General features: G+C 52.8%; 10 protein-coding genes across 10 annotated transcripts; 7 read left to right on the top strand and 3 right to left on the bottom strand.

Moving 5' to 3' along the window:
- Window positions 1–1,147: 1,147 nt before the first annotated feature.
- Window positions 1,148–3,628, top strand: Z520_10163 (uncharacterized protein; the record flags this gene model as incomplete). The annotated part of the gene is made up of 1 exon (XM_016780657.1): window positions 1,148–3,628. One exon carries the CDS (start codon window positions 1,148–1,150, stop codon window positions 3,626–3,628), a length of 2,481 nt encoding a protein of 826 aa, XP_016628260.1.
- Window positions 3,629–4,207: 579 nt separating this feature from the next.
- Z520_10162 (uncharacterized protein) lies at window positions 4,208–5,497 on the top strand (the record flags this gene model as incomplete). Its single annotated transcript, XM_016780656.1, has 1 exon — window positions 4,208–5,497. The coding sequence occupies one exon, from the start codon at window positions 4,208–4,210 to the stop codon at window positions 5,495–5,497; it is 1,290 nt and encodes a 429-aa protein (XP_016628259.1).
- An 876-nt stretch (window positions 5,498–6,373) lies between these two features.
- Z520_10161 (uncharacterized protein) lies at window positions 6,374–9,657 on the top strand (the record flags this gene model as incomplete). The annotated part of the gene is made up of 4 exons (XM_016780655.1): window positions 6,374–6,550; window positions 6,645–6,729; window positions 6,790–9,104; window positions 9,157–9,657. The coding sequence occupies 4 exons, from the start codon at window positions 6,374–6,376 to the stop codon at window positions 9,655–9,657; spliced, it is 3,078 nt and encodes a 1,025-aa protein (XP_016628258.1).
- Window positions 9,658–10,628: 971 nt separating this feature from the next.
- Window positions 10,629–11,393, top strand: Z520_10160 (uncharacterized protein; the record flags this gene model as incomplete). The annotated part of the gene is made up of 1 exon (XM_016780654.1): window positions 10,629–11,393. The coding sequence occupies one exon, from the start codon at window positions 10,629–10,631 to the stop codon at window positions 11,391–11,393; it is 765 nt and encodes a 254-aa protein (XP_016628257.1).
- Window positions 11,394–11,879: 486 nt separating this feature from the next.
- On the bottom strand, window positions 11,880–12,696 carry Z520_10159 (uncharacterized protein; the record flags this gene model as incomplete). Its single annotated transcript, XM_016780653.1, has 2 exons — window positions 11,880–12,437; window positions 12,496–12,696. The coding sequence occupies 2 exons, from the start codon at window positions 12,694–12,696 to the stop codon at window positions 11,880–11,882; spliced, it is 759 nt and encodes a 252-aa protein (XP_016628256.1).
- Window positions 12,697–13,883: 1,187 nt separating this feature from the next.
- On the top strand, window positions 13,884–15,101 carry Z520_10158 (uncharacterized protein; the record flags this gene model as incomplete). Its single annotated transcript, XM_016780652.1, has 1 exon — window positions 13,884–15,101. One exon carries the CDS (start codon window positions 13,884–13,886, stop codon window positions 15,099–15,101), a length of 1,218 nt encoding a protein of 405 aa, XP_016628255.1.
- A 1,009-nt stretch (window positions 15,102–16,110) lies between these two features.
- On the top strand, window positions 16,111–17,199 carry Z520_10157 (uncharacterized protein; the record flags this gene model as incomplete). The annotated part of the gene is made up of 1 exon (XM_016780651.1): window positions 16,111–17,199. The coding sequence occupies one exon, from the start codon at window positions 16,111–16,113 to the stop codon at window positions 17,197–17,199; it is 1,089 nt and encodes a 362-aa protein (XP_016628254.1).
- Window positions 17,200–17,696: 497 nt separating this feature from the next.
- Z520_10156 (uncharacterized protein) lies at window positions 17,697–19,694 on the bottom strand (the record flags this gene model as incomplete). Its single annotated transcript, XM_016780650.1, has 1 exon — window positions 17,697–19,694. One exon carries the CDS (start codon window positions 19,692–19,694, stop codon window positions 17,697–17,699), a length of 1,998 nt encoding a protein of 665 aa, XP_016628253.1.
- Window positions 19,695–20,132: 438 nt separating this feature from the next.
- Window positions 20,133–20,971, bottom strand: Z520_10155 (uncharacterized protein; the record flags this gene model as incomplete). Its single annotated transcript, XM_016780649.1, has 2 exons — window positions 20,133–20,635; window positions 20,710–20,971. 2 exons carry the CDS (start codon window positions 20,969–20,971, stop codon window positions 20,133–20,135), a joined length of 765 nt encoding a protein of 254 aa, XP_016628252.1.
- Window positions 20,972–21,738: 767 nt separating this feature from the next.
- On the top strand, window positions 21,739–22,561 carry Z520_10154 (uncharacterized protein; the record flags this gene model as incomplete). Its single annotated transcript, XM_016780648.1, has 2 exons — window positions 21,739–22,307; window positions 22,378–22,561. The coding sequence occupies 2 exons, from the start codon at window positions 21,739–21,741 to the stop codon at window positions 22,559–22,561; spliced, it is 753 nt and encodes a 250-aa protein (XP_016628251.1).
- Between the last annotated feature and the right edge of the window lie 5,129 nt (window positions 22,562–27,690).

The raw sequence follows: 27,690 nt of genomic DNA, 5'->3' as shown, positions 1-27,690 counted from the left end.
ATGCTGTATAATGCTTTTCTCGACTGACCGCTGGCGGACGCTGTTACCACTGTGCTAGTGAGAAGGCGAGGTCAACTCGGGATGGTGGTGGATGACTAAGATGAGGCGCACTGAACTCGGGTGTATTAGGTGGCTCGATGTGGGTTCTCCATGACAAGGGGGAACTTGATTGAGGCTGCGGTCAATGGCACAGACTGGGTCGCGTGGGATGAGGCGAGGAGAGAGGCGGAAGGATCAGAGGGTAGCGCGGGATGCCCCGAGCGGCGAGAGCGCGACGGGCGCGAGTCAGCAAGAGGGAACCTTGGGCACCTTTTCCACTGACGCCCACTAAACCTGTGTGGCCGGGGGCGCCGCGCCCAGGTGACCCAGCGGCCCAGAGCCTGCGAGGCCCAGGTCCTCGCTCCTCAACTTCGCCTCGCCCCGTCCATGATGCCTTACGGCCCCTTGGCGTCAATCATTCCCCCCATTGACCACTTCCACCTACTCGTACTACTACTGATCCAACTACCACTGCTTTCTCGAGGAACCTCCCACCACAGCATACGAGTGTACAGAACCACGTTGCCGCAGAATTTGGCCCTGGGAGAGGCCCTTCCTGCACCTTTGGCAAAGACATTCCAGCACTGGATTATTGTTGTGCCCCTCTATTATCCTCCCCTTCCTGATTCAGTGATTATTCACTGGTTCGCATTCGCCCGACCTGCGCTTGCGTAAATCGAATTGGTCAACTGCGCCCATCCATCAGCCTTCTCTTCCTACTTTTTGTTCCGCCAGCTCTCTTGGTCGATTACGTCCTGAACAATTCTCCGTCGCAAAACCGTCGAGTCTCCGGCCGCTCAGAGTACAAGTCGCGCACATTAAACCCAGACTGCGCCAAATCAGCCCTCGTTGCCCGCATTCGCGTCCTCCACCAGGTCGGTCAGATCCCCTCCGAACCCATACTATAAAGTTAATCACCGCAAAAAGGATCCGTGCCCGCGATACAAACTGAGAGATCTGACCCTCCTTCGATTGCGGATATGTGATGGTACCGTCTCATGAGCCGTCGCTGTGTCCAGCTTTTCGTTCTCAGAGCTGGTCACCCTGACGAACTCATCACCAACTGTGATGGAAAGATAACCCGTTCCTCCCTGCCTTTTGCGACAAAATGTCCCAAGGCATGACCAAGAGACCACCGGAATATACAGACTTGCCTAGAGGCAAGCAACTCCCTTCGCATATCGTTGCTCACTTGGATGAGCGCTTCAAGCACCTTAGCGACACCATTCTCCCTCCACAACCCTACCTGCTTTCCGTTCCCTCCGACGTTCCCTACCGCCACAGCTCGCGCTTTGTTAATACATGGTATGAGGGCACTCCGTTTGACCGCAAAGAAGAGCAGCTGCAATACCTCAGCTTCCTTCCGCATTCGGGTGAGCACGAGTCTTTGTTGAGAGTCGAGGGCGGGTGGGCAGACGACCACGGGAATCCCATTGTTGAGGAAGAACTCTCCCCAAAGGCTCTTCCAGCGACCGGTCGACATACTCCAGCAGACGCAGGCAATCGCAAGAAAATTAGCCTGAAGGACTACAAGACCAAGGCCAGAAGTCCATCTCAAGCTGCAACGGAATCCCAACCTCCAAAGAAAATTGAGACCTCAGCCAACCCACCCTTGAGCGTTGAAAAGGAAAAACACGCTACGCAACCTTTGCTGGAGAAGAAGCAGGAGAAACAGCCGATTGTCCCGGAGACTAACGGAGCCAAAGACCATCCGCTGAAAGTTTCACGAATGGACGGCCATAATTCCCCCAAAATACCTCCCAAAATGCAGCAGACCGACTCACCGAATCCTGCTAAGCGACGAAAGCTTTCTCCAGCGGTTGAAGATCCCAAACCTGGCGCAAAGACCTCGAAAGTTGAATCACAGTCTTCCACCATGAAAATGCCCCGGTTACTCTCTCCAACTCTACCGTCGCCCGAGAAGGAGAACAGCCTGCCACAGCTACTATCTCCGGTCCTGCCTCCGTCACTTGCGAAGGCTTTGTCTACCCCCCCGAATACGACCTCAATTGGAAGCCCTGCCAGCGGTCTGCCCAAGCGATCAGATCCCGTACGCTTGATTCTTGCTGGCGCCGACCTAGACAATGAACCACCAGGCGATCGAGGTGGGCTAGCCCCAGGTGGGAGCAAAGTACGCTCAGACAGCCAGCACTCGGCCCGGAGCAGCGCCCCAGGAACTCCCAACGCGGCCAAAGTGGGTCTCGGGGCGAAGATTCTGGCAAAGAATGGCATCAGAAGCGGTACACCCCTTCATAATGGAGTGCGAGCCAGTCCTGGCCCGCGACAAAGGCATACAATTATTCTGAAGTACGGGAAAAAGAATAGGAAGAGGGTCGAAGCGCTCCTCAAGTTCGCGCCGCGGCCGAAGAAAGATCTTCTGAAGCAAGATCTTCTGAAGCAAGAGGCGCCAGATTCCCAGTACAACTCCGATGCACATGCAAGGAAGGAGACATCCAAGAAGGAGCCCCTGGAGAGTCAGCCAACTGCTGAGTCCAAGCCGAGACCACCTGCCGTCGATGACATCAAGCTGGAAAAGAAGAGGAAGGCTGAAGACAGCAGTCCTGGACCGTCTCTCAAGAAGGTCAAGCCGGGCGACCACGAGAATCGCCCTGTCACCCCAATTCCCCCAGCTGGCAAGACAGCCGTGTCGTCTCAATCAAAGTCAACATTTTCCACCCCTAAAAAGGAATTCAAATCTACTCTGATGAGACGCGTGGAGTCGTCCGACGGTGTTGACGCCCCAACTCCTACCGGGGACAAAGCGAGGGTGTCAACGCCACAAGCGGCGCCGAAGCCGTCCCCTCAACCCCCAACGAGCTCTACATCTTCTCGCGAAGAGGAGCGGCAACAATGGTCCAGTATAAACTCCAAGTTCTTTACTTTGGGTCGTACTCTCAAGCATGAAGGATCGGCTCTGTTACCCGCCCCTGACAGTGACGCGAAGCCCTCTCAATCCGCGAAAGCGGTGCTGAAACTGATTGAAGCACTATTGTGCTTCATGATCAACATGTCCGCGCAATCCCACGCCCGTCCAAGCATCGATCCAGGCTGGAGATCAATCATTCTGTACCATATCTTTGTGTTCCGTCAATCGAGGAAGTTTCCACATCTCCACGGTCTGGTCGTCCAACTTGGCGCAGTCTGTCGGCAGCTTGTACATAAGTATGACATGGACAGGTTGGCGCGGGATCCTCTGCCTGATGATTATTGCAACTCCGCACCAACGCCTGGTAGTGATGGCAACACCAAGACGAACGAAGATGGGGAAAAGTACAAGAAAAGATACGTTGAGTTCAAGGACGAGTTGATTCAGAACGCCCGTGAACTGCAGACAGCATGGCTGGATGGGTCTCGGCAACTTTCGCCCGATCTCTTGAAACGCGAGTATCCCATTACTTGGTCGAAGCGGGCGAAGGATTCGAGTGCAAGATTACTAGAGAAGCTCACGCCATCGAGGATTCCGCAGGACTTTTACCTGCCAATGGATGCAAACACTACCGCTTTTGAAGCAGCGAGATTCGGTGTGTCTTTTCTTCAGGAATGGGCGGAGAAGGGAAAGGTTGATTGGAAGACGAGGATCGATCTTTGATAATGGCTGTGAACCAAGTCTTGCAGCCAACAGGACATGACGACCGGACATGATTTCAGCTATTCTTGGGCGGGGGTTTAATCATACAATCGGATAGTTGGCGGTCGGCATGTGCTGCTGTTTTGAAATATTATAAGATACCACATGAGCAATGAAAAGAGCTGATTTGAACTTGACCAGATCGAATACCGCGGTATACGTGCGCAATTTTATTCTGTGTCCGCACAAGGGTGGTAGGAAATAGTCCAAAGACCCCCGGATTTCTGCTTCGCCAGATACTAGCTACCTAAGGTACCTAGGTACCTACCAGGTAGGTATTTTGTACGAGGAATGACGTCGAAGTACCAGCGAGCAGGTACTAGTACTCAGCCTTGTGCGGGTATGTCCCGCCCATTATCCTTGCCAGCCTTGCTCCTAAGCTTCGGTATCTGCGCCTACCTAGGTAGGTATTCTCCTCCCACCAGATCCAAGCCACTACATCATTCTCGTGCTTCTCACGCCGTGGACCTTCCGCACTGACTGAAGTCAATGCATCGCTGCCAATAATGGCCAAGCTACTTTTGAGCGAGACGCAGAAGTATGAATCCCCTCGATGACGACCCTACCGATTTCGAAGGCGTGCTGCCTGTGATCCCGTCGGATTCCCCTCCCGTGTACAAAGACACAAAAAGCAATGCAGCAACCGGCGCCTCCGCCGCCGGGGTTCGAGCCTTCACCGCGCAGGCTGTGGCATTCTACTTCCGTGCGCCGGTGAAAGCTTTCTTTCGAACCAGAGTGGATTACCTCGCGTACGCCAAAAGCCTCAATCCGGATATACAAAGTGGGCGGTGGTCATGGAGGTCCACCACACCAGGCCTGCTGGCGACGGCGATCAAACACTACGGTTGGCGCTTCGTGCCAGAGCAATTGGCGCTGCCATTGTTTGCGAACGTGGCCGTCGGAGCAGCGCTGTATACGAGTTACCTGCAGATATTGGGCCTCCTGCATGAGCCTTCGGCGCACGCCAGGAAAACAGTATATCCTCCTCCACCACCGCAGAGCACCTTTCTTGCTGGTTTCGCAGCAGGATCTATCCAAAGCGTTCTGGCAGCTCCCTTGGATGCCCTTCAAGTCCGATTCGAACGACGAGGGCCAAAGTATGAAGATAAGACTATGTGGGAATATGGCAAGGGAAAGTTAAGAGAGATTGGACTGAGAGGAATATTTGCGGGGTGGGGACTGAGCTTTTTGAAGGATAGCTTCGGGAGTGGCATATTCTTTTGTACCTTTGAGTGGGTGAAGGCGCAGGGTTATCATGGCTATGTGCAGTGGTACTACGGACACAGGCTTGCAGAAGGTTGGGAAGGAGAAGAACTTGGGACGAAGGAGAGAAAGCTCATACAGACTGCAACGGACGAGCGATCAGTGGCGAAAAGAGAGCCCGACGCGTTAGTGGTCAGGCCACATTACGCCCTTGAACCGGCCTTTCTCATGCTCGCCGGCATTACCGCTTCTGTCACCCAGCAGGTCCTCCTCTATCCTCTGTCGACACTCCAGACTCTTCACTACGGGCGCCTAGAAGAACTGGACAAAAAGGCCATCAAACTCAACGCTGACAATGTGCCACTGGCGAGACGTGGCCGAATGTTGAGGGCATACTATCACGCCTACCAAGCGACTTGGAAACAAGCTCGCCTGCAAGCAGTGGCTGAAGGGGGGATGAGGCGATGGCTGTACAGAGGCTTCTGGTGGTTCACTATTCGGCAGGTTCCGAGTACAAGTGCAGGACTGATCATCTTCGAATTGGTAAGGAGGAAGTATGGACAGGAGGGCTTAGGTGATGAAGTCAGGATATCCAGCAAAGGGAAGTATGATATCCTTCTTGTATGAGGAAAGCTACGAGGGTTTCTGCCGCTTGGTGCATTCAGCTTCGGCGTTCTGGTTGGACGAGGCTTATAGATGATAGATGGATGGGAGGGTCGTCAATCGGGGGCGAGGTCAGTATCAGCGGTCTCCTTGTGGAAGGCTGGTGTCGTTGTAGATATTCTCCCCTTGTCTCTAAACGGACAGAATTCTCTTTCCGCCAGATGTTTAACCACCAATGCTCTCCATAACTCAAATCGGCTTGCCACAAGAGTGAAGTAGACTGAAGCTCCAAAGCGGTATTACTGTATTCAACACAACAGTCCGGCTTTTGACATGGCATCCTTCTCGACTGGACCTTGAGGTTTATCAGGCAGCAAGCGCCACTTGATTATCAATAGAGACCCCGCGGCAATTCCAAAGTGAGTGTACGCAGTATATTCGAGTCAGAGCACCACAGCGTTATACGAACTAGAGTCTCTGATGATTTAGTCAAATTCTGGGATAATCATTCGTGAGCCGAGTTTAAGATGGTTCTGAACTTTTGAATCATCAGGGTGACGCGCTTGGGAAGAATCTGCTTCGCGTTGCGGCGCGCGAGTCGGGCAAGTTTAGCGCGGCATTTGGAGAAATATCGCCCTCCGCCCTTGATCTTGGAACTTGCCCTGCCTTGACCTTGGGGACTTTTTGACTCGGCGAGGTAGGACCACAACATTTGGTCTTACATTCAATTCTGTGTATTCATTCTTTGCTCATCTTCCTCCTGTCGCGACGTCGTTCTAATCAGACTCTTTTCTGGGTCTCGTCCTCATCCTGATAAATCGCGATCGAATTACATCACCTCCGATTGACACGCCCTTTCACAATACCTTCTTCGCCTCCGCTGAGGCAGGCAGCCACAAGATGAGCGACATTGTCATCAACCCCGACACCTTCTTCGAGCGCCTCCAAACTCTTTACAATGCCTGGAAAGCGGACAAAAGATCGGGAAACGAAGTTTTTGGCGGCGCAGATAGCATCGTCGTCTTGACAGGCAAGGCCGCCGAGGACACTGTATATGTTAAGAACAATGCAGTTCATGTGAGTCACTCTGCCGCCCGATATACGCGCTCTGCGTTGCCTCGTTTGGTGGCTATGAAAGTCGAGAAACTGACGATTTTGTGCTGCGTGACAGTTTTGGCTCCTGGGCTATGAGTTTCCGGCGACTCTGTTGATCTTCACCACGGCTGTCTTGTATGTTGTGACAACAGAGAAGAAGGGTAGGTTTGACACCCGTGGTGGCAATATCCTTCTCCCAAGTGTCTGACTCCCTTTTACAGCTAAGCACCTCCAAAATCTCAAGGATGGCAAGATCCCCGTCGAGATCCTTACCGTTCATATGAAACAACCCGAAACCCGAACCCAAGCCTTTGAGAAATGCATTGATATCATCAAGAATGCCGGGAAAAAGGTCGGCACTATCCCAAAGGCTGAGGCGCACGGACCTTTCGTCGATGAATGGGTCAAAATGTATGGGGAACTCTCCAAGGAAATCGAGGAAGTGGACGTTTCAGGCGCATTCTCCACGGCGTTTGCGGTCAAAGACGAGAACGAGCTGAGAAATATGCGAACCGCGGCTCGCGCAGCCAGTGGCATGATCTCGGACTACTGGGTTGATGCCATGTCGTCTGTGCTTGATGAAGAGAAAAAGGTCACCCATCGTCAGCTTTGTGACAACATGTCAAAAAAGATCGACGACAACAAGTTCTTCAACAAGATCTCCAAGTTGCCCAGCGATTTCGATAACCAGCAGCTGGATTGGGCGTACGGCCCCATCGTCCAGAGTGGCGGGCAATATGATCTTCGACTGAACGCCCAACCGACAAATGACAACCTTCACTCCGGTTGCATTATTGCCGGAGTAGGGTTCCGATACAAGACCTACTGTTCAATGCTGGCACGGACTTACTTGATCGACCCAAGCAAGTCGCAGACGTCAAACTACAAGCTTTTGCTTGCGGCGCATGATGCCGCTTTGAAAGAAATCAAAGAAGGGGCACTACCTAAAGACGTCTACAACAAGGCTCTGGGCGTCGTCAAGGCTCACAGGCCCGAGCTCGAGAAGAACTTTGGTAAAGATGTAGGGTCTGCCATTGGTATTGAAGTGAGGGATTCAAAATTTGTCTTGAACGGCAAAAACACCAAGCCCCTCAAAGACGGGATGACGTTCAGCGTCACCACCAGCCTCTCGGATCTCACGAACGACAAGCCTCAGGACAAGAGGAGTGCCAACTACACTCTCGTTCTCACGGATACTGTGCGCGTGACTAGAGGAGAACCGGTGGTTTTCACGAAAGAGGCGCTCACCGACCTGGATTCGATCGAGTTCTACTTTAAGGATGACGAAGAAGAGACAAAGCCAAAGCAGGAGAAGGCGAAGAAGCCTGGCGCCAGTGCTATTGTTACATCAAATATCAAAGCGACTCGCCTCCGAGGAGCTAACCGGCAGGATAACGCGAAAGAAGAGGAAGAGGCACGACGAAGGGAGCATCAGAAAGAATTGGCGGCCAAGAAACAACGCGAAGGTCTTGAGAAGTATGCCGAGGCGACTGGCGATATGAATGGCGAGAGCGAGAAGAAGTTCAAGAAGTTCGAGTCGTATAAGCGGGAAGGCCAACTTCCTCCACGTGCCAAGGACTTGATTGTCTGCGTGGATCTCAAGGCGTCGACTGTCATTATTCCAGTCATGGGTCGACCGGTGCCCTTCCACATCAACACGATCAAAAACGTCAGCAAATCCGACGAAGGCGAGTACACGCATCTGCGGTTCAATTTCTTGTCTCCAGGTCAAGGTGTTGGGCGTAAAGATGACCAACCTTTCGAGGATCCTCAAGCACACTTTGTCAGATCCCTGACCATACGATCCAAGGACCAAGACCGCCTCTCGGAGATTTCGGCACAAATCACCGAACTCCGGAGGTCGGCTGTCCGTCGAGAACAAGAGAAGAAGGAGATGGAGGATGTTGTGGAGCAGGACAAGCTGATCGAAATCCGCAACCGCCGCCCCATCAAGCTTACAGATGTCTACCTTCGACCCGCGCAGGATGGTAAGCGAGTTCCTGGTGAGATCGAAATCCACCAGAATGGTCTTCGGTACCAATCGCCCCTTCGTCAAGAGCATGTTGATGTGGTCTTTTCCAATGTCAAGCACTTGTTCTTCCAACCTTGCGTGGGCGAACTAATCGTGCTTATCCACGTCCATCTTAAAAACCCTATCATCATCGGCAAACGCAAGACGAGAGATGTCCAGTTCTACCGTGAAGCCACAGATATGGCTTTTGATGAGACGGGCAACCGAAAGCGGAAGCATCGATACGGCGACGAAGAGGAGTTCGAGCAAGAACAAGAAGAACGAAGACGCCGAGCCGAGCTCGATCGCCTTTTCAAGAGTTTCGCGGAAAAGATCTCAGACCAAGCCAGGGAGTACAATGTCACGGTTGATATCCCATTCCGGGAGCTCTCTTTCAACGGCGTCCCGAATCGTAGCAATGTGCTGATGGCTCCGACGACTGATGCATTGGTTCAACTGACGGAACCACCATTCACTGTCATCACGCTGGACGAGATTGAGGTTGCTCATCTGGAGAGAATACAGGTAAGTCTGATGCGTGGCGTGAAAGTTCTAGGCTTTGCTAATACCGCGGCAGTTCGGACTCAAGAACTTCGACCTTGTCTTTGTCTACAAGGACTTCCACCGCCCACCATCGCATATCAACACGATTCCAGTCGAGTCGCTTGACAGAGTGAAGGAGTGGTTGGACAGCGTGGACATTGCATATACTGAAGGTCCTCTCAACCTAAACTGGGGCACGATCATGAAAACCGTGACGACCGACCCGCATCAATTCTTCAAAGACGGCGGCTGGAATTTCCTGGCCACGGAGTCCGACGCTGAAGATGAAGAGGAGTCTGAAGAAGAAAGCGCGTTTGAGATGAGCGATTCAGAATTGGCGGCGAGTGAGTCGGAAAGTGAGGATGAGAGTGAGTTTGATGACGACGCGAGTGCAAGTGATGATGAAGGGGAAGCGGAGAGCGGACTGTCTGACGAGGGAGAGGATTGGGATGAGATGGAGAAGAAGGCCAAGAAGGACGACAGGAGAGATGGCTTGGAAGATGAGGACAAGGGAGGCAGGAAGCGCAAGAGATGAGCTTGACGATGCGAGAAGTTGCGCCACGAGACTCTCAGTTGTCGCAGTCGTGGTGGTTGTGACCTGCACTTGAGGGGCGACAATGCGGGGCAATGCCAGAGCGAGGAGTTGGCGAGGGTGGAAAAGTCTACAATTCCTATGCCGTTGCTGCTGTATTGATGGAGGTCATCTACTTGAATGCTGATCATTGATGGCCGAACCGTGCTGGCATGTCATGTCCCGTTATTATAATCCGCATGACCTAATTTGTGACCCGGCGAATACAGTAGAGCCCCGAACATGGTGCTGTGTATCTATGTGTATCTATTGGAGGGGAGAGGAGGAGATTGAGTTGACTCTGCTCCCGGTCCTAGTGAGCGGGGGGCGGAGCGGGATGAGGCTGGCGAGGCTCCTCTCGGTGTCTTTGAGATTCGGGGACGCTGGGCTGTCTCGGCAATTGGAAAGGCGGAGACTTCCCCGAAAGCATCTCTTCTCCAATCCTCCCATCTCAATCAATAGCCGGCTGAATTTATGAAGACAAACTTAGCACGCCCAAGCAATTAGCCTATCTTTCTTGGTAGTCTCTTCAAACGCTTTTGCATCGCTGTCCATATTATTCTCTCTCTCTTTTGAGCAGCAACCGTTCCGGAAGATTCGCCTCTTAACTAGTAACCAAGCTTCGAGCTGTTTCAGTATCTCAAACGGAAACAAATCAGATCCAACACAAATTTGTCAATACCAGGGACGAAAAAAGAGACACAAGCCCGAGCGGGAATCAAGGCCCCGACCGAGGGTATTAATTAGAGACTGGGAACACTGAGGCATTTTGGATCGAGAAGGCAGCAGACCCCGCTACCCCTTCTCTGCTCTACTCCTTACTCGGCCTGATCCCTTCCTTCCCGGGTTCTTTATCAAAGCACACACAAAAAACCGGATCGATAATATCCCATCGGGTCCTTCTCAAAGAGAGCGAAGAGAGAGAGGGAGAAAAAATGGGTCCGTCCCTGCTCTCCAAATCCCTCCAGGCCGTCGGCGTGGGCACATTCGCGTCCATCGCCGCGTTTTCCGTCTGGACCAAACACTGCCATTTCTCTTCCCCCGGGGAATTCAACCCTGCCACCGAACCCTTGTTTAAAAGTGTCTGGTTCCGCAAATTCAACCCGGGTAACCACGAGGCCACGTACGACGAGTGTGTGCGGAGGATCGGGCTGCAGAAGATCCGGCCGGAGCTGGTGGAGGACAGTCGGCAGGGGGGCACGAAGTTGGTCGAGGAGTTTTGTCGAGGTGTCTGGGGCGGCGCCGGGTATACGATCCAAAGGATGTACCTGGCGCGCAAATACCGGAATGACACGACGACGGCGCATCAGTTGTGGAGTGCCGACGACTTAGGCACCTCGACGTACGAGCCTGGGACGGAGATCACGGACCACTTTGTCGTGCTGGACAAGACGCCCACCCGGATATTGATCCGCTGCGGCGACTCCCCGCTCAATAACCCGGACAAGCCACGGCCGTCGGACGGGCTGTTTGAGATGTGCGCCACGGCGGATTTCGACAAGGGCGTGGCCGAGTTTCGTCTCAAGAGTATTTTCTATGTCGGCGAGGGCGAGTGGGCTTCCATGTCGGCAGCGTCGACGGGACAAGGCTCGCAGGAGAACTGGGAGAATCGCGGACCAATGCAAGGGTGGATGCTTTACGCGCACAAGTTGTACACAAAGTTGTGGATGGAGAGTGCGCTGAGAAGGGTCAAGCAGTAGTGAATGGGTGTGCGGAAAGGAGAGCATTTTCTGTGATGGCTACTTTTTCAAAGGTCAAACGGTGAATTGGCATGTGCAAGGGGACTATTTTCCTTGACAGTCACATTGTAAATATTGGCCATCGAGTGCAAAGGAATAGAGGCATTGTGATGCATGGATTCTCAGCTGCTCTACTGTCTGTTCAGGCTCAGCCGATCAGTTGCTCTGGCATTCTCCGAGCCATATTTGATTCCATTTCAGCTCCGTCAGCTCCCTTCTCGCTCAACAGGGCAAATTTTGTTCGCCAATCATGGTATTCCAGGTACGCACCCAATGACCTTCGAACGAAGTCTGCCTCCCGCATTGATGCCAGTCCTTCCGACCGCACCATTTGGCTCTCTTCCAATGATGCCGGCGAAGCTCTGTCTTTGATATCCTGCCATTCAATGCTGTTTGTGCGACTTCCCTGGTGTTGGTCTTCGATCTTCTTTGAAGCTTCGAAGTTGTTCAACCAGTGTGGCGAACATAGTAGTAATATCCGCTCGTCGCATGCTTCTCCCAATGGCCGGCCGGAAAATCACTCTTCAAGGCGTCATTGTACTCCCTCAACGTCCAGCTTCCATCAAGTTCCTTGCACCAAAATTGTGGACTTGCGCCAGGTTTGTACGGTGCCAGCTGGGAGGGTTGCTGTTGAGCAGCTTGCAAATTCGCAAGTAAGATCGCATTCTGGGCTTGAATTTCTGCAGCTGTCGCTCCGACGAAGTATGCTGGTGCGTTTGGCATGGCAGCGAGAGCAGCATTGGCGGCTACTGCAGCTGCAGCTTGTGCCGGACCCGGAGGTTGAGACCATGGCGAAGTCATCATAGGGAATTGAATCGGACTCGGGGCTGTATAGTATGGTGAGTAGTTGTACGGATAATACGGGGTGCTCGGTGTAGAAGTAGCAGGCAAAGTGTAGCAAGTGTATGCAGAGGAGGTGTAAGGCCAACCAGTTGAGGCAGTAGGAGGGCTCATTCCGTAGTAGAGGCCATTCACGTAGTAGCCGGCTGGGGCACTTGTGCTACCCTAGGATGAGGTGTTAGTAAGGTCACCTTGACCACAGTCAAAGAGATTGATAACTTACTGGGAAGTAATACATTGCTGGCTGAGATGGTTGATTCGACTGATAGACTGGCGCCGGTGGATGAATTCCCTGCGCACCTCCTTGGTTAGATACGTAGAGATAGGTTCGAGGCCAGTCTGCTGGGTTCTCCCAGTAGCCAGTCGAGCCGTTGGTATTGACAGCGGAGGGATTGGGAGTTTGGTAGGTGTAGAAATGGGGCATGGTTCGTTTATCGAGAGCATGGAACGAACAGAAAGGCAGCAAGTGAGAAGTATGTGAGTTTGCCTGAAGGATGAACCCAAGAGAGATGAGGCAAAGTAAGGTGCGGCAGAGACTCAGGATTCTCAGATTAAGCAGGATTTTCACACAGAGTTCACTTTGCAACGCACCTGCCGATTGTCTGGGTAGAAGCCGTGGTTGTCGTCGAGGAAGATGTACTCTTGCTTGACAGGTTCAGCAGCGAGGTGGACACCATGACCCCATGGCCAGCCTCCACAGGAAAAACACATGACGGAGAAGATGATGGCGGTGGTGATGAATACAAGGAGCTGGAACGATAAGAGACAATGGAAAGATGTCGTCGACCGCTTTTAAAAGAACTGGGGATGAATGGAACGAAGGGGAGGTGGTGGTGAGGGACTGGCAGGCGAATCTGGCACAGCGCAGCCGTCAACGATAGGATTGTGCTTCCTTCACCCTCAATTGCATCGCATCCATCGGCCTCAGCAACTCGAGCAGCCAGTTGTGGCCATCGTAAGACGGAGGCTCCTGCCCATTCTCACCCCATTCAGGGCCAGCCGCTGAATAGGCGCTGCGTCAAGACTCTTCCCCCTCCTGCTGCTCTCTGCGAAGTGACATTGTCAAAAGGTAAGCTGCTTGCCTGCTTCAGCCTCTTTCTTTCTTTTCTCCATATCTCATCCTGACTGGATCTAAGTCCTCTGTCGTCGTCTTCAGCAACAATGCTGATACAGACAAATTGAGTAGGTACAGTGGAGGCTGGGAAGAGCAAAGCTCAACGCCGCCAGACGCGAGAAGACGCGCTAAAAACGCGCTCACTATATCGATCAATTAAATGCTGATGATCGACGTCATGAAATCAGAGCGGTGTTCTGTGTTGTGCAATGAGCATGCACCTATGGCAAGTCGACAGGATCACTCTCGTCTAGGGATCTCACCAGTCACAAGTTAAATACATACATATCTATCGTCAGCCGAGTCACGTCTTCTAGTTGGACCGTCTCGTCACAGGTTTGCAGCAACGGCTGCCTGCGTCTCATCGCGCAGGCAGCCTTGTTGAGCCTTGCGACAAAGATCACAAAGTAAAAGGTACGCACTTTACCTTGGTCGTCATCTCTCGTTCCATTGTTAACACCCCCTGAATGCAGCAGATCAAATCCCCGCAGCAGGCCATGGCTTTCAAAGACGAGAACAACACCATGGTTGCCCCTATATACATCATCGACCTCTCACTCGAGCCAGAGAACCGTTATAAGGCCCTAGCGCAGGCTTACAAGAGCCAACTTCAAGGCCTCACTTCATTATTCAACAGCCTGCTCTCCGACATTGGTCTCTCCAGGTTCTACCACGGCCCGGTCAGTCTGCTCGCACGATTGCTTCTCCGAGGCCTGTATTCTCCTGCAGAGACTGCAGAGCTCCGTGGAATAGCCAAGGTAAGCGGGGTCCCCATGCACCTGCTTGTCAGTTTCAATGTTATCTTGGACTGTCTCATGGGTTGCACCTCGGGCGCGGTCAAAGTGCTGGAAGCGGGTCGGCCCACAGGCCAAAGCCGCATGCTCCATTTCCGCACCTTGGACTGGTCCATGGACCCTCTCCGGTCGATCATCGTCCAACTGGAATTTGTTCGAAGCAGATCGGCCACACCTGGCCAAATTGTCGCTCGAAGCGTCACTTATGTGGGTTTTACTGGCATCTTAACGGGAGTACGTGAAGAATTAAGTCTATCTCTCAATTTCCGAGGTGTACACAATGCTGCGCGGAGGCGTGACCACGCAAGATTCTACCTCCACCATCTGCTCGTCCTCCTGGGATACCGCCAATCGATATCAAGCATACTCCGAGGATACATAACACCTGAGGACCCAGAAGACGATCAATGCAAGAGTCTGCAAGAAATCTCGGACGAGCTCGTCCCCCGTCACACCACTGCGGCTTACCTGCTCTTTTGTGATGGCGTCTCGGCAATGGTCATTGAAAAGGACTATGAGACGGGAGTCGTCCGACAATCCAACACTTTTATCGGAGTTACAAACAATGACGAAGAAGAGTTTGGGTGTTCGAACGAAGCCACCCCTTTTGCGGCGCAAGTCTCGGCCAAGACTTCTGGGGTGAGAGCTGGAATGGAAGCACTTATTGAAGAAAGCAGGGATAGACTTGACGCAATCTCTTTGAAATGGAGAGCTTGTCTGCGAAAAGCAAGAAGAAAGTCCAAGAAGGAAGGGAAGGACCCCAGCCAAGTAGAACGAACTCTGGCGATCACAACGGACGAGGTAATTGAATGGGTTTCAGCATATCCCACGACCAACGAGCAGACTCATTTCGCGACGGTCATGGATCCTGTCAATGGTCAAGTGGTCTGGACACGGACTTATCCCGAGCCGGCTGAATGAGTAGCTCATATTCAGGCTCTTTCCTAAGCAATCAGTCGTCAAGATGGAACATTCCGCTGTTGAGATTTGAGAAGGTTCTAGTCCTCGACCGCAAAGTCGGACTAGGCGTTAAGAATGAACGATATCATGATGTGCGTTTGCGGGGTTATTGGGGACAACAAGCTCCGGAGTAATATTGAAGATTGAACGCAGATGGAAGAGCACGCGCAAATACCCTGTACAATTGAGTATCTTCGCAAGCTAGCATGGACCCTTCTGGCCGATATAGAGCGAAGCCGTGGGCGGACAAACGCAAAGGGGAATAACAATTAAAGTAGAGTTCCATGCTGATGACGATCATATTCCGGATGGCGTTGACTCCCGATGTTTCGACTGCAATGCATGACGCTTTGACACGGGATGAAGCTTTTCTATATATGGAAATATGGAGAAAGGGGACAACAACACCACCGCACAATCCCCCTTACCATCGCCATTGCCTGTCGACGCAAGGCATCAACATGGTCCCCCGTGGCAATGTGGACTATGGACTCGTCATCCATCCTCACACTTGGCTTTCAAGATCCCATGTCCTTCTTGCAACAGGCCGATGAAGACGCTGGTCCACGCACCAGTGTTTCCGGGAGAATTACATTGTATCCACCTCTACAACAACAACAATATTGACTACCATCGGACATGTCATGGTTTCCATCTATCCTAGTGGTCCACCCATACGTGTTTGTTCCTGCCGGAATTTCGGATGTCTTGGTATTGATGTCGATCCAGCACCGACTGTGAAGATGAAAAAGCAGGCGTTGTCCCCCCTGTCTATCAGGTACTCGTCAACCGTTCTTTCACTTTTCCCTCTTCGTGGTTTCCTTTTGACATTTGTCACCCAGATCTGTTTCTTCTGCTATGATCTGATCTGCAGAGACTCAGAAGATATCTTTCGTTTTCACCCCAAGTCTCTTTCGTTCAATCACTACAGACACTCGTTCATCCAACCCCATTATTTGTCACAGCCACCATGTTCCTGTCATCCATAGCTGTTGCCCTGGCGGCCATGTCTTCCCTCAGCGTGGCCATGCCAACTCGGCAGGCCCGTCACGCGCCTTGCACACCGGACAAGATCAAGATCCGCAAGGATTTCGACTCGATGGCTCCTGAAGACCGCAAAGCTTACACCGACGCCGTCAAATGTTTGGCAACCAAACCGTCGCAACTTGACCAGACCCTCTACCCGGCCGCTACCAATCGCTACATGGACTATGCCGTCATTCACGTCAATCGCACAAGAGAGGTCCATCTTTCTGGCTTCTTCCTGACTTGGCATCGTTATTTCATCCATCTGTTTGAGGAAGATCTGAAGCACCAGTGTAACTACACCGGTGCATTCCCCTACTGGAACTGGCCTGCAACTGCCGATAATCTCAGCGGCAGCGCCGTCTTTGACGGATCTGAGTACTCCCTGTCCGGTGACGGTGCGTACGTCGACAGCGGCCCTGTGGTGCTTTCGCCAAGTCTTTCGCTTCCACATGGATCCGGTGGAGGTTGTATCATGTCTGGGCCCTTTGTCGATTGGCAGACAACGATGCAGCCTATTCCCATCAGCTACATCATCGAGGGTCTTCCACTGCCTGACACAGCGTTCCAGCTTAACCAAAGCTGTCTTACCAGGGACCTTAACACCGTTGTCGCTCAGACTTATTGCAACACCACCGCCCTCGAGCTGTGCTTAGAGGCCGAAGACATTGCATCTTTTGACACTCAAATCAACGGCGTTATTGGCGGCGGTCAACTGGGATTGCACTCCGGTGCTCATTTCGTGGTAGGATCTCCAGGGTCGTCGATATACGTCTCGGTCATGGATCCAATCTGGTGGTCTCTCCATGCATTTTTGGACAATGTATACACCTCGTGGCAGATCCGCCATCCCGACATCGCAAATGCCATGTATGGTACTGAAACGGCTGTCAATCTTCCCGCAAGTGCTAATGTCACACTCGACTCGATCCAGCCGGATTGGGGATACTTCCAAGAAGCCCAAATTACAGTCGGAGAACTCATCAGCACCACATCTGGGCCGTTCTGCTACCAGTACGATGTTGCATTGTGATTGACCTTGTTCAACTTTGGCCAGCACGCAGCACAATCTTCACGGCCGCTTGTGTAAGGATTCGGATTGCACAGGAATCCTTTTTCTGAATTTTTTTGGGGTGGTCTAGTACAGTCTTCATATGCTTCCACTTTCGGGGACTTTGGTACCTTGTGGTTTGTTCAGGGGGCGTTCAGAACTTTGGACAAGGATACATGAGACAGGTGTTGACTAGGCTTCATCACACTAATATCATTTCTTTGTTCAACACACTTGTGCCTCACCATGTGTGGCGCTATTTTGGCGTCTGTAATGCTAACTTGGTTCGTCGTAACTGTAAGATCCGACAAGATCATCTCAGTAGGCCTTAATGGGCAGTTTGAAATGCAATGCACATCAAACAGCATAACACAGTCGACGAAAGACAGCGCTGGAAATTCTTCAGAGGGGTGCACTTAGGATATAACTCGATACCCTCACTCATCAACTAGATAAACCTAGTTCCTCGTCTCTCCTCTCTATGATTTCTTCTTCTTCTTCGTCTTATCCTCCACGACAACCCACCTCCTATCGACGCCTCTCCTCGCCATCTCCTTCTCCACCACATCCCTCTGGTCGCCTTGCACCAGAATCTCCATGACGCCCGGTTTCCCACCGACCAATTGCCCCACGCTCGCGGAGCCCGCGCATTTCTTCTGCAGCTCGGGTCCCAGAATGTGCGGGTTGATCCCGAACATCTCCAGCCCGGAGATTTTCGTGACGACTTTTGTGCCGGAGCGTTTTTCGATCACGATGTTGACGGTGGGGGGCGGGCCCGGGCGAGGCTTTAGTGCCGTGTCGGAAGACTCGGGGTCGTAGGTCTGTGAGTTTCTCAGTAAGAGCCAGTGGGGGATGCAGAGGTGGGTGTCTTCGAGGATGCGTTTGAGTAAAGTATCGCGCGCGATTTCTCCCGCGGCCAGAATGCGGGTGTCGCTTGCGGTCGGGTTCGAACTCAGTATATTGTTGGAGATGAACGGGTCGAGTTTGACGAAGCGCGCGGAAGAGGTGTTTTCGGTTAAGGAGGGTTCGTTTTCAATGTACTTTTTCAGGAAGGAGGAGATCTGTGAGGATGTGTAGTATGTGGTTTTGGACGGGATCAGGTCCGGGACAAGCTTGCTCGAGGCTCGATAGACAGTCTGCAAGGTGAGTTTCTGCCCGAGGGAGGTGTCAGCTCCGCTGGCCAAAGGCTGCGTAGTGTCGACGGCACCGGCCGACGTCTGGGCTTTTTGCTTGGGTAGTTTGTACGGCTGGAAGTTGACGACTCTGTGATCGTCGAAATCGACATCCAGAATCACAGTCTCCCCACCATTGCGGTCTTTGGACTTGACGAGCACCTGCTTTTCGAGATATTTGATGAACTTTTTCGTGGTTTTCCAAGAGGTTTTCTTGATGGCGTAATGTTGGTTCTGAAAGCGGAGATGGGGTTGGACCATGTTTGAGATCACGAAAGATGGTTGTATAGGGAAATCGATCCCGTGATGGGGAGGATCGGCGGCCTTTTTGGCGTCGTAGAGGGCGTAGAGAAATGCTTGTACAAATGCTTCATCGACTTCGGCGGTCGACGGTTCCCTTTCTTCTTCGGCTTCCGCTTCGTTCTCCTGAGTCTCGTCTGGTCCGTTGGCGTCATGCTCTCCGTTTCCAGTCTCGTTTTTCGAAGCATCGAGGGTTACACCGCCTTCTTCTTGCACGTCGTCCTCATCCTCATCGCTTTCTTCTAGATCCAGCCTTTCCACTCCATCTTGTATGTCACCAGATGGAAAGTCCCAGCCGTCTATCGTCTCTGGAGCAGCTCGGCCTCCACTCCCAAACTGGCTCCAACTCCAAATCTCGTCCCCCTCCCAGTGGACGCCCTCGACCGCGGCACCCTTTGCTCCCTGCACCTTGCCCAAACTCGATATGTCAATCTTGCAGGTTCCCACCCACAGAGGCACGGTAGGCTTCTTCAAACCCGCAACCGCGACAACCGACCCTGGTTTTGCAGCCTCGGGCCAGGGCGGTCCACCCACAAGCCCAGGCGTCATCAGGTCGGCGCCTGTGCGGAGTTTCTCGACGACGAAGTCTTGTGTGTGCAGTAAAGGCACGATCCCCGGGTTATGCCACAGTGTATACACCGTGGGGTACAGCCTCGAATCTTTTCCATATTGAATCCATAGTATCCTCTCCTCTTGACCAGGATGTGCCCCCACGTACACTGTCCCCGAGACTAATGTCGCATTGGGTCCGGCGTGAGTCGTGAAGCGCGCGGAGAGGCATGTTTCAGGGACAAGACTCGTGCGAACGGACGTGAGTGCGGGAGTAGCATGCTGGGTCGAGGAGGTAGGGGGTGTGTTCTCTTCTGCCGCCGCCGCTGCGGGATCGATCTCTTCCAGCGTGGGCACATGTACTCTGTAGTCGGCGATGATCTGGTCCGCGAGTTTGCGGCGATCCGAGGATCGGAGGGGCGAGAGATTCTTGATCTGGGGTTTCTTCTTGAACATTTTGAGCAAGCAGATAGCTGGGGCAGAAACAAAAGGATACCGAGTAGTGTGTAGAAAAAGGGATCGGAATTCACGACCTGGTGGCCAGATTTGTGCGGGGAGGCGAAACAAACGTGGAATGATATTAAGCTGTCTGGCTCTTCGGACGTGGGGAAGAAACGATTGATATCGAGCAAACTCGAACTGTTGAGGGCTCCGCCTGCAGAGAATCCAAAGAAGTGAACAGTTGCAACATCAATCCAGCGGTGAGTCACGACAAACGATTGTTGGTTCAAGGCACAATAGTCCATGAGTGTGATACGTAGAGAAACTGCAGGTGGAGGAGGGAAGGACGCCGGTACGTCATTTCAAACATCAAACGCCACTCTCATTAAGAGCCTCCCGCTCCCTCCCCTTCGGCCTCGAATCACACGCTGCTGAATGAGCGACTGGTTCAACTCACGAAGCGTAGATACCGACTTTTTTCTGCTGAGCCTCTTTCCACCAACTATCCGCATTCTCAGAGACCCCAGGGAGGTCGATGTGCTCTCTCAATTTGCGCTTCCCGGGCTGGTCGATCCCCAACTCCTCGTTCCTGTCCTTCATCGCCGCGTCCACGTCGAGCTGTTTCGATTCGGTCAAAGAGCCCATGAGTGTTGGGGGACCCAGTGGCAGTTCGTCGCCTTTGTCGACCTGCCAGAAATGGTACAGTTTGCCGTAGAGGGTGACGACCTCCTCCATTGCTTTGGTTTCCAGTTCGTCCCACTTGTCCTTTCGGCGTCTGTGAGACTCCGGGTACGGGAGAACAAGCATGCCGGACTTGACCTCGAACTCGTGCGAGTGCCAGTATTTCTGTTCTTGCGGATCGAGCGCCTCGTAGCGGGCTTTAGGGATCATGAACTCGACACCAATGAGTCTCGCTCCGGGTTTGCACGAGTCGTAGATGAGGCACTGTCGAAGATCTGTAAGGAGGTTAGCTGGATTGGGGGAATTTATTGTTTTGTTGTTCGTTAAGAGAACTCCTGCTTCCACTGACCTTTACTGACGTGCGAGCAAAAGTGATGCGCCGAAACTGTCCTCACTTCCCCCCGTCGAGCCTCATCCGTATAGATATGAAGCGCGTGTAGGTATTCGCAGATATTGTGCAGTGGCTTCATTTCGGGCTCTAGTGTTCCTCGAACATGCGTCTGGATCCCCAAATACAAGAGCCACGACTTGAACCAGGCGGTCGGACTGAAGTGAAGCGCCCATGAGGCGAGTCCAGATATGCCTGGGCCGACGACTTGACTTGAGCTCATGGTCGATTATTGGACGATGTCTGGTCTTTCTTCTTCGTTAAAAGATCGATTCCTGTTGGAAGATTAATCGGAAGTTCTGAAGCTGGATGAAGAAACACAAAATGAGTCAAATGCTATTCATCATGAACAACTCTGTCGTATTCGGGGACTGATGTCACTGCCCTCCAGGATTCGATCAGTATGACCTCGATTGGTATTGATCCTCATTTCTTTCAATTTGATATCCCCTTTTCTTCAGCATTCTCCGCTATTTTCCGTCGGCGAAGCCAAAGCGAAACCCACGGGCAATGTTGTCTTTCCGTAGCCTTCTGCAACACTCACTGTCGATGTATGATCGTTACGGATTCCACGTTGAGACCTCAGCAGATCCCGCCCATCGGATGAATTTCCCGATGAGAGTTGCTGCACCACCAATGACTTTATGTACCACAATGCGGGGAAAGGGTTGGAAGCACCAAACACACACAGTGCTCCATTGTTAGCTCGCTACCTACCGAGCTACATACCTCTCTAGGTACGAAGCACAGAAGTAGATATGGAGAATCGGACCGTACCACCGTCGCCATTCCCCGCTGAGGGGACGAGGCTGTGCGGTTGGCCTCGGGTTCACGCCGAGGATACACAAGTATATGAATGTAAGCTCCGCCCGTCTCTGACTTGCTCTCACAAGTAGGTGTTTTGCTCCTGGTTCATACCAATCTCCTGCCATCAGAAAGTCTCTCTGTCCCCGCTGTTCAGGTTGTGGCGCAGTCTCAAAGAACACCAAGATGGTTGGCCGGCTGGAAGGAAAAGTCGCCTTAGTGACTGGTGGCGGGTCGGGCTTTGGTGCCGGCATAGCGACCAAGTTTACCCAAGAAGGCGCAAAGGTGCTTATCTGTGACTTGTCCGAGCAGAACGGCACCAAAGTCGCCCATTCTCTGGGCTGCCAATTCTTGGGCGCCGACGTCACGAAACGTACGGACTGGGAAGCGCTCCTGAAGAAAGCCATTGATGCCTATGGGGGTCTGGACATCGTCGTTAACAACGCCGGCACCACTTACAAAAACAAGCCCACCGAGACTGTCACTGATGACGACTTCGACTTGTGCTTCAACGTCAACGTCAAAAGCATTTACCTGTCGGGCAGTGTGTTGCTCCCTTATTTCATCGAGCAGAATCGACCGGGTTGCTTTATCAATATTGCGTCGACAGCAGGGATCAGACCCCGGCCTGGATTGACTTGGTATAACGCTTCCAAAGCCGCCGTGAGCAACGCTACCAAAACAATGGCGGTAGAATATGCGCCCAAGAAGATTCGCTTCAATGCAGTTTGTCCTGTGGTGGGCAGCACCGGGTTGTGGGTTTCTCCATCTTTTCCTTGAACTCCGTGTGAAGAAGTTTCTCACATTGACCTTTGACTCTTATAGGACACATCTTTTCATAGGGAAGCCAGACACCGAAGAGAACAGGAAAGCCTTTGTCTCGACCATTCCACTTGGACGAGGGAGTACGCCAAAAGACGTGGCAAACGCTTGCTGCTATCTTGCCAGTGATGAGGCAGAATTTATCACTGGCGTTAATCTTGAAGTTGACGGAGGGAGATGTGTGTAATGAGCCGACCGACTCCCAGGTACTGAAGGGGGAAAATCGTGCGGAGGATAGAAATTTGACACTAGCCAAGTGCTGCATCGCAAGGAGGATGCTGCAGGAGTATTGTTCCTTGAAAGAAGGTTCCACGTAGGACGGGAGCATTGGGGACGCCAAATACGGGTGTTGTTCAATTCCCGTCCGATCACAAACTCACGCAAAAGAAAGGGGGAGTATAACAGACTTACTCGTAGAAAACCTCGCTCCTCCGCTGGTTGCAAAATTGAGTCAATCAAGGCAGTCCTCCGAAGATTCAACACCAGCGAATGATCCGATGAGCAGAACCAATCAGTTAGTTCGACCGGCTGAAGGTGTACTTCTCCCCTCGTCTCTCAAGTCGAACCTCAGGCGAGCCATTGCGTACTTCGCCTTGTCTTCGAATAGTTTCAGCAACGTGAGGCTCAGTCTAAGGTGGTACTCGTACTGAGATCCTGGACGCGTTGAGCCCGTCAAGATATGCCATTTTGGGAATAGGTATCTTAACCCTTTTACGTCAAAGTCAAAGCGCAGGAGAAGTTGAGGATCTTTTGAGGGCAGGACCTGGTGGACTGTAAGGATGTGGGCCAGCCCATGAACTCAGATTCTGCCGTCGACAATGCATGTGATAGCGTGGAGTACGAGTATCGTGGACAACCGCTACGACAATCCCTTTGATGTCCAGTCAAACGTAGAAGGCGTTTCCCGTACCCTTTCAAATTTTGACTTCCATCCGCTTGGACCCTAGAAATGAACGTTGTAGTAATCCACTTCAGATTTCTCAGAAAGGGGCGACAGTAAGCGTCGCAGGAAAGTTCAAACTCCAGTGGTACAGACCGGGACCGTGGGCGGAGGCAGCAATACCGGGTTGAAATGAGGTTGTATCCGCTCCGCAACGCAGCCAGCCGTATGTCAAATTCGGGGCTGAAGATGACATGACAGCGGCAGCGAGTCTCCAAATTGCGAGACCTCGCGTCCTTACCGGAAAACTGTGGGAAGGAACAGCAACTGTAGGATCAGTGGTTCAACGGCCACGACGAATCACCTGGGCAGGCTTGATCTTTTGCGGTGGAAGGTTCGCAGGCAGGGCTGGATACGAAATTGTGCTGACGTTGAGACATTCTGCTGCTACTGTGGAGGGTGACTCCTGCAACGGACGATCGACTAACTATCGTCAAGAAACCTTGTGTGTGTTGCAGGACACCCACAGATTGTGATCAGCAGGTATCACAAAGACGCATGGATGACTGTCAATCTTGTCCATTCATCCAATGTATGGGCTTCTGGTCAAATGACAGCGAGAGCGTGAGAAGCAGGGACAAGTCCACGATCCAATCATCAACCAATTTCGCATCATGGGGTGGCCAGGTTGAGACCGCATATGACGCTTCTTCACCCTCAGACCCAAAGTCTCTGCTGATTCCAGAATCTGAGAAGTCATTCCAGAAGCATGTTCGTTGGTTATGATTCGTCTAGACCCAGTCCGGACTATTGAGTCTGTCGGAGAATTTCTGCACCACTCATTGCAGTTCAGGCCAAGGTAGGCACTCCTTGGACCAGTCCAGGCGGGCAACTCGGGTGTAACGGCCACGGGGAAGGTCGAAAGCCCTGTCAAAGACGTGGAATACAGCGGGAACATACTTGTCGACCTGGTTGGCCGTCCAAATTGATGCTCGTGTGGATGGTGCTGCTGCTGCCGACTGCCCTGGAGGTGACGAATTCTGAGCCCACGAGCAGCCCGTTGGAAAACATTGACCGCCAAGTACTCCGGACTTCGTACATATGATGCAGGTACCAGAAGTGAGCGGGGAGTCGGGGACAACCATTCGAATCGCTTAGTGGTGGTTGATCTGATCTGCCGCTGCTGAGTTTAGAAGTTAGCAATTGGAAAGGAGACAGATTGATTTTGGCTGTGCTGGTTGGGTCGATGTGGATGCCACCGATTTCGTGTCAAGCTTGCTGAGTTGCTGGCTGTCTAAATGGGTGGGACAAAGAATGAAAGGTCATCTGGGAGGTGGAAATCATAGTCTATCCGGGCTCCACGATGGAACAGTCCAAGCCAACAAGAAGAAAAGGGCAACAGGCATTTCCACAAATCCACAAATCCCCCAACATTTCGATCTTCTCCGTCCTCGTACCAAGCGGCTTGGTTTTCCATGCCACTGCCTCCTTGTAGGTACCACCCAGGTACTGACGGCACCCAGACTGTATTACACTTGCGTCCACTTCCGTAAGCGAGGCTGTTGAGGCTTTCTGGTTTGACACGCGATAATTTGACAGCCCCAATCTGTCTCCTTGGTCGTGTGGGAATTGCTTCAGGGGCTTCGAAGAGCGTATATCGTGATCGATTCATGGCGCATGGGCCTTTTCGATGGCACTGTGGACAGGTGGAAGGTCTGGGATGAGGACGGAGTAGTGCACCGATCAAGCAGCACTTATGCACAGCTAAAGGACACAGTCACCAACCGTTTCCATTCTTTGACTCACTAGGCCATCGCTTTGATGCATGGAAGAGGAGCTCCCACACCACCCCGGCATATTCCAGCTTCCGGCCACTTGAATTTGGTTTTCGAGTCCAAGACTTGACTGGCACCCAACTGGGAGGCCTAGACCTAAAATGCCCTGCTAGCTGCCGTTCCGAACTCCAGTCTCTCGGTGGCTGCTGCCCCGGAACATGGTGGAGCATTTTGCAGGCAGGACGCTGGTGCGGGCACTGCGGGCAATGCCCCCAGCCATCGGTTTGGTGTTGCAGCGAAGGATCGGAGCCACTCTGAATACCAAGACAGAAAGAGTCATGTTCCCGCGCCTCCCCGGTCGTTGCCGCTCAAGGGTCGTTGATCTCTTTCCCAGAGTACCGCCCAATGTCCGAAACTCGATGCTCGAGAGCCCTCCAAGGTTTCGGGTCCAGGTGCGCGGGGGGAATTGGACTGCCCGTAGACTCTGGCCATTATTAGCATTCTGGGGCGTGTCCTCGTCCATTGACGATGCCTTCCGTGCCTGTCATCCCCATTCTTTTGGCTGCTCCTTTGGGGCGTCCTTCGAGTAACCAGCGCGTTTTGCCCCTGCAATCTATCGCCTTTCCCGCGGCCATGTCCTTGGAACTCCCTGTCAACCACGTTGAGGAGTCTTGCTGAAACCTGCCAAAGATACCGAAGCTTGGAAATTCTCTCGTCGATGGCACGCATGTTCCCATGCGTCAGCTGCCTCCGGACTCTTTCCCTGAAGTATTGCACAGACTCGCGACCGCTTCAGCCAGCGCTGGACAGACCACCCAGGGAAGATTCGAGAGGGAGGGTGCAGGCAGTCTGCACGACCTTGAGTCCGTAGTGCGAAATCTGTGACAGATTCAGGTTGCACAAAAGTCCCCATGTTAGGGTGGCACGTGTGCGACGGGGTATCTGGCTGGTGGGCTTCTCGCCGCCAAACACAAGCAGATGCTAGGGGTCAAACAACCCGGCCTCGCACGAATCTGGGCTGCAATTTTGCAAGGATGCCACCTAGATGCTGCTCAGAGTCATAATTCATCATGGGCAGTTCGATATCAACTGTCAAACCCACGCCAAAGCCAGAGCGTGCTCCCTAGGTATTACTCGTGCTCGAGCCCTTGGCCTGTGCTTCAGTCCACTCCCTGCCATTTGGAACGATGTTTCGCGCGGATGGACCGAATCCTCAGCTTTCCGGATCAGCCTGCAGGGAGTCTGATCGTTATCCGTCTGAATAAGCAGCATTCTTGCAGAAAAGCATCCCCGTGCATTGGGAAATCCATACCTCGTAATCTCTTTACGAGGCACACCACCTGGACCTGCGGTGGCGAGACAGGCTCATACAACCACAACAGGGTCTTTTCGCTTTGGCAAGAATTTGCTGTGATGCGAATGCGCCCATACGGTAGGCTGGCAGCTGTTAGCTGCTGAACCTCAACTCGTAGCCCTTTCTGCGCGGGATCCTCCCACGCTCTCCAATCATCCGCGCCGTCTGGCCCACACGACGGGGATGATAACCGACCGAACTGCACGAAGGGGGTGTCAAGTGCAGAGCAGGTTTTCCCCAAAGCGTTCATGGCGGCCATGCATTGGGACGATGGCGAGGGAACGTGCGCAATTTAGTGCGTAACCCAAGAGTCCAGACTAGCAAAGTCTGTAGCGAGTACGAGCATGATCGCCTAACACTAGGCACAAGATAGACAGCAGAAACCCACCCACCATCCCCTGAGAGGGTGCCAATGGCAGACCAGCAGAGTCCCCAGCGGCATGGCGTGAAAAACAGCCCCCTTCTGCAGTGCCCGTGCTGGTCCAAATCCATGCCATGCATTCTTGTCGGTGATACAATCGGGTTGGCAACAGTGCGAGTGTGCTAGAAGGAGGGCAGGCCACTGACGGGGGAGATTGACCACAATACTCGCAGCTGGGAGTGGAAGAGGAGAATCAGCGCGTTCGGGGTGGGCATCGGGCCCGCTTCAAAGTCCCGAACGGAATGGCCTGGCAGTTAGTGGGAAAGCCCATGAGTCTGACCTGTTAGGCGTGCGAGGGGTGGAGCGAGCCATGGGGATTGGGGAAGGCTGCTAGGCTCTGGTCGTAGGCTAGGCCCAAAGCCAAAAGCACCATCCCAAGGGCACCAACGGGCCCGCCAGGGCGATATGGCCAGAGACAGGAGGCAGCACTGGCCCGCTGGCCCGCTGGGCTGCTTCGCCTACCATGCTGGTGCTGCTGCCGGCGCATGGTCCTGGCATCTGGTGCTTGTCGGTGCCGCTTTTCCATATTTTCGCTGGCGCTGTGGCTTTCCTGGCTCCTCGGCTGCGACGTCGCTGCATCCCCATCTGCACCTCTTCTTCCCAGTCTCTCCCACTCTCTTCACAGCTCCTCTGCCTCATCCCTACCCTCGCTGTCGCTCACTTCATCGGCAGGGTAACGTAACAAGTCATCCCTCTGACTTTGCCCTCCCGTCTTTTCTGCCCTCGAACCCTTCTTGCATTTAGTCTTCGCCGTCCTGGGCACTGGAGGGTGTAGGAGGAAAGGATATTTGTGTCTATACCCGCTGCAAATCGTTCTCGTGACAGTCCCGGCTCAATCAGCGACCGAGCGTCCTCCCAACCCTCTGGCTCCTCAAAAACCTTACGT

Source organism: Fonsecaea multimorphosa (genome assembly GCF_000836435.1).
Source record: "Fonsecaea multimorphosa CBS 102226 unplaced genomic scaffold supercont1.28, whole genome shotgun sequence".
In the NCBI taxonomy this organism is placed as follows: Eukaryota; Fungi; Ascomycota; class Eurotiomycetes; order Chaetothyriales; family Herpotrichiellaceae; genus Fonsecaea; species Fonsecaea multimorphosa.
The sequence above is the reverse complement of the archived record's forward strand: the minus strand, read 5'-3'. Positions and strand labels throughout refer to the sequence as shown.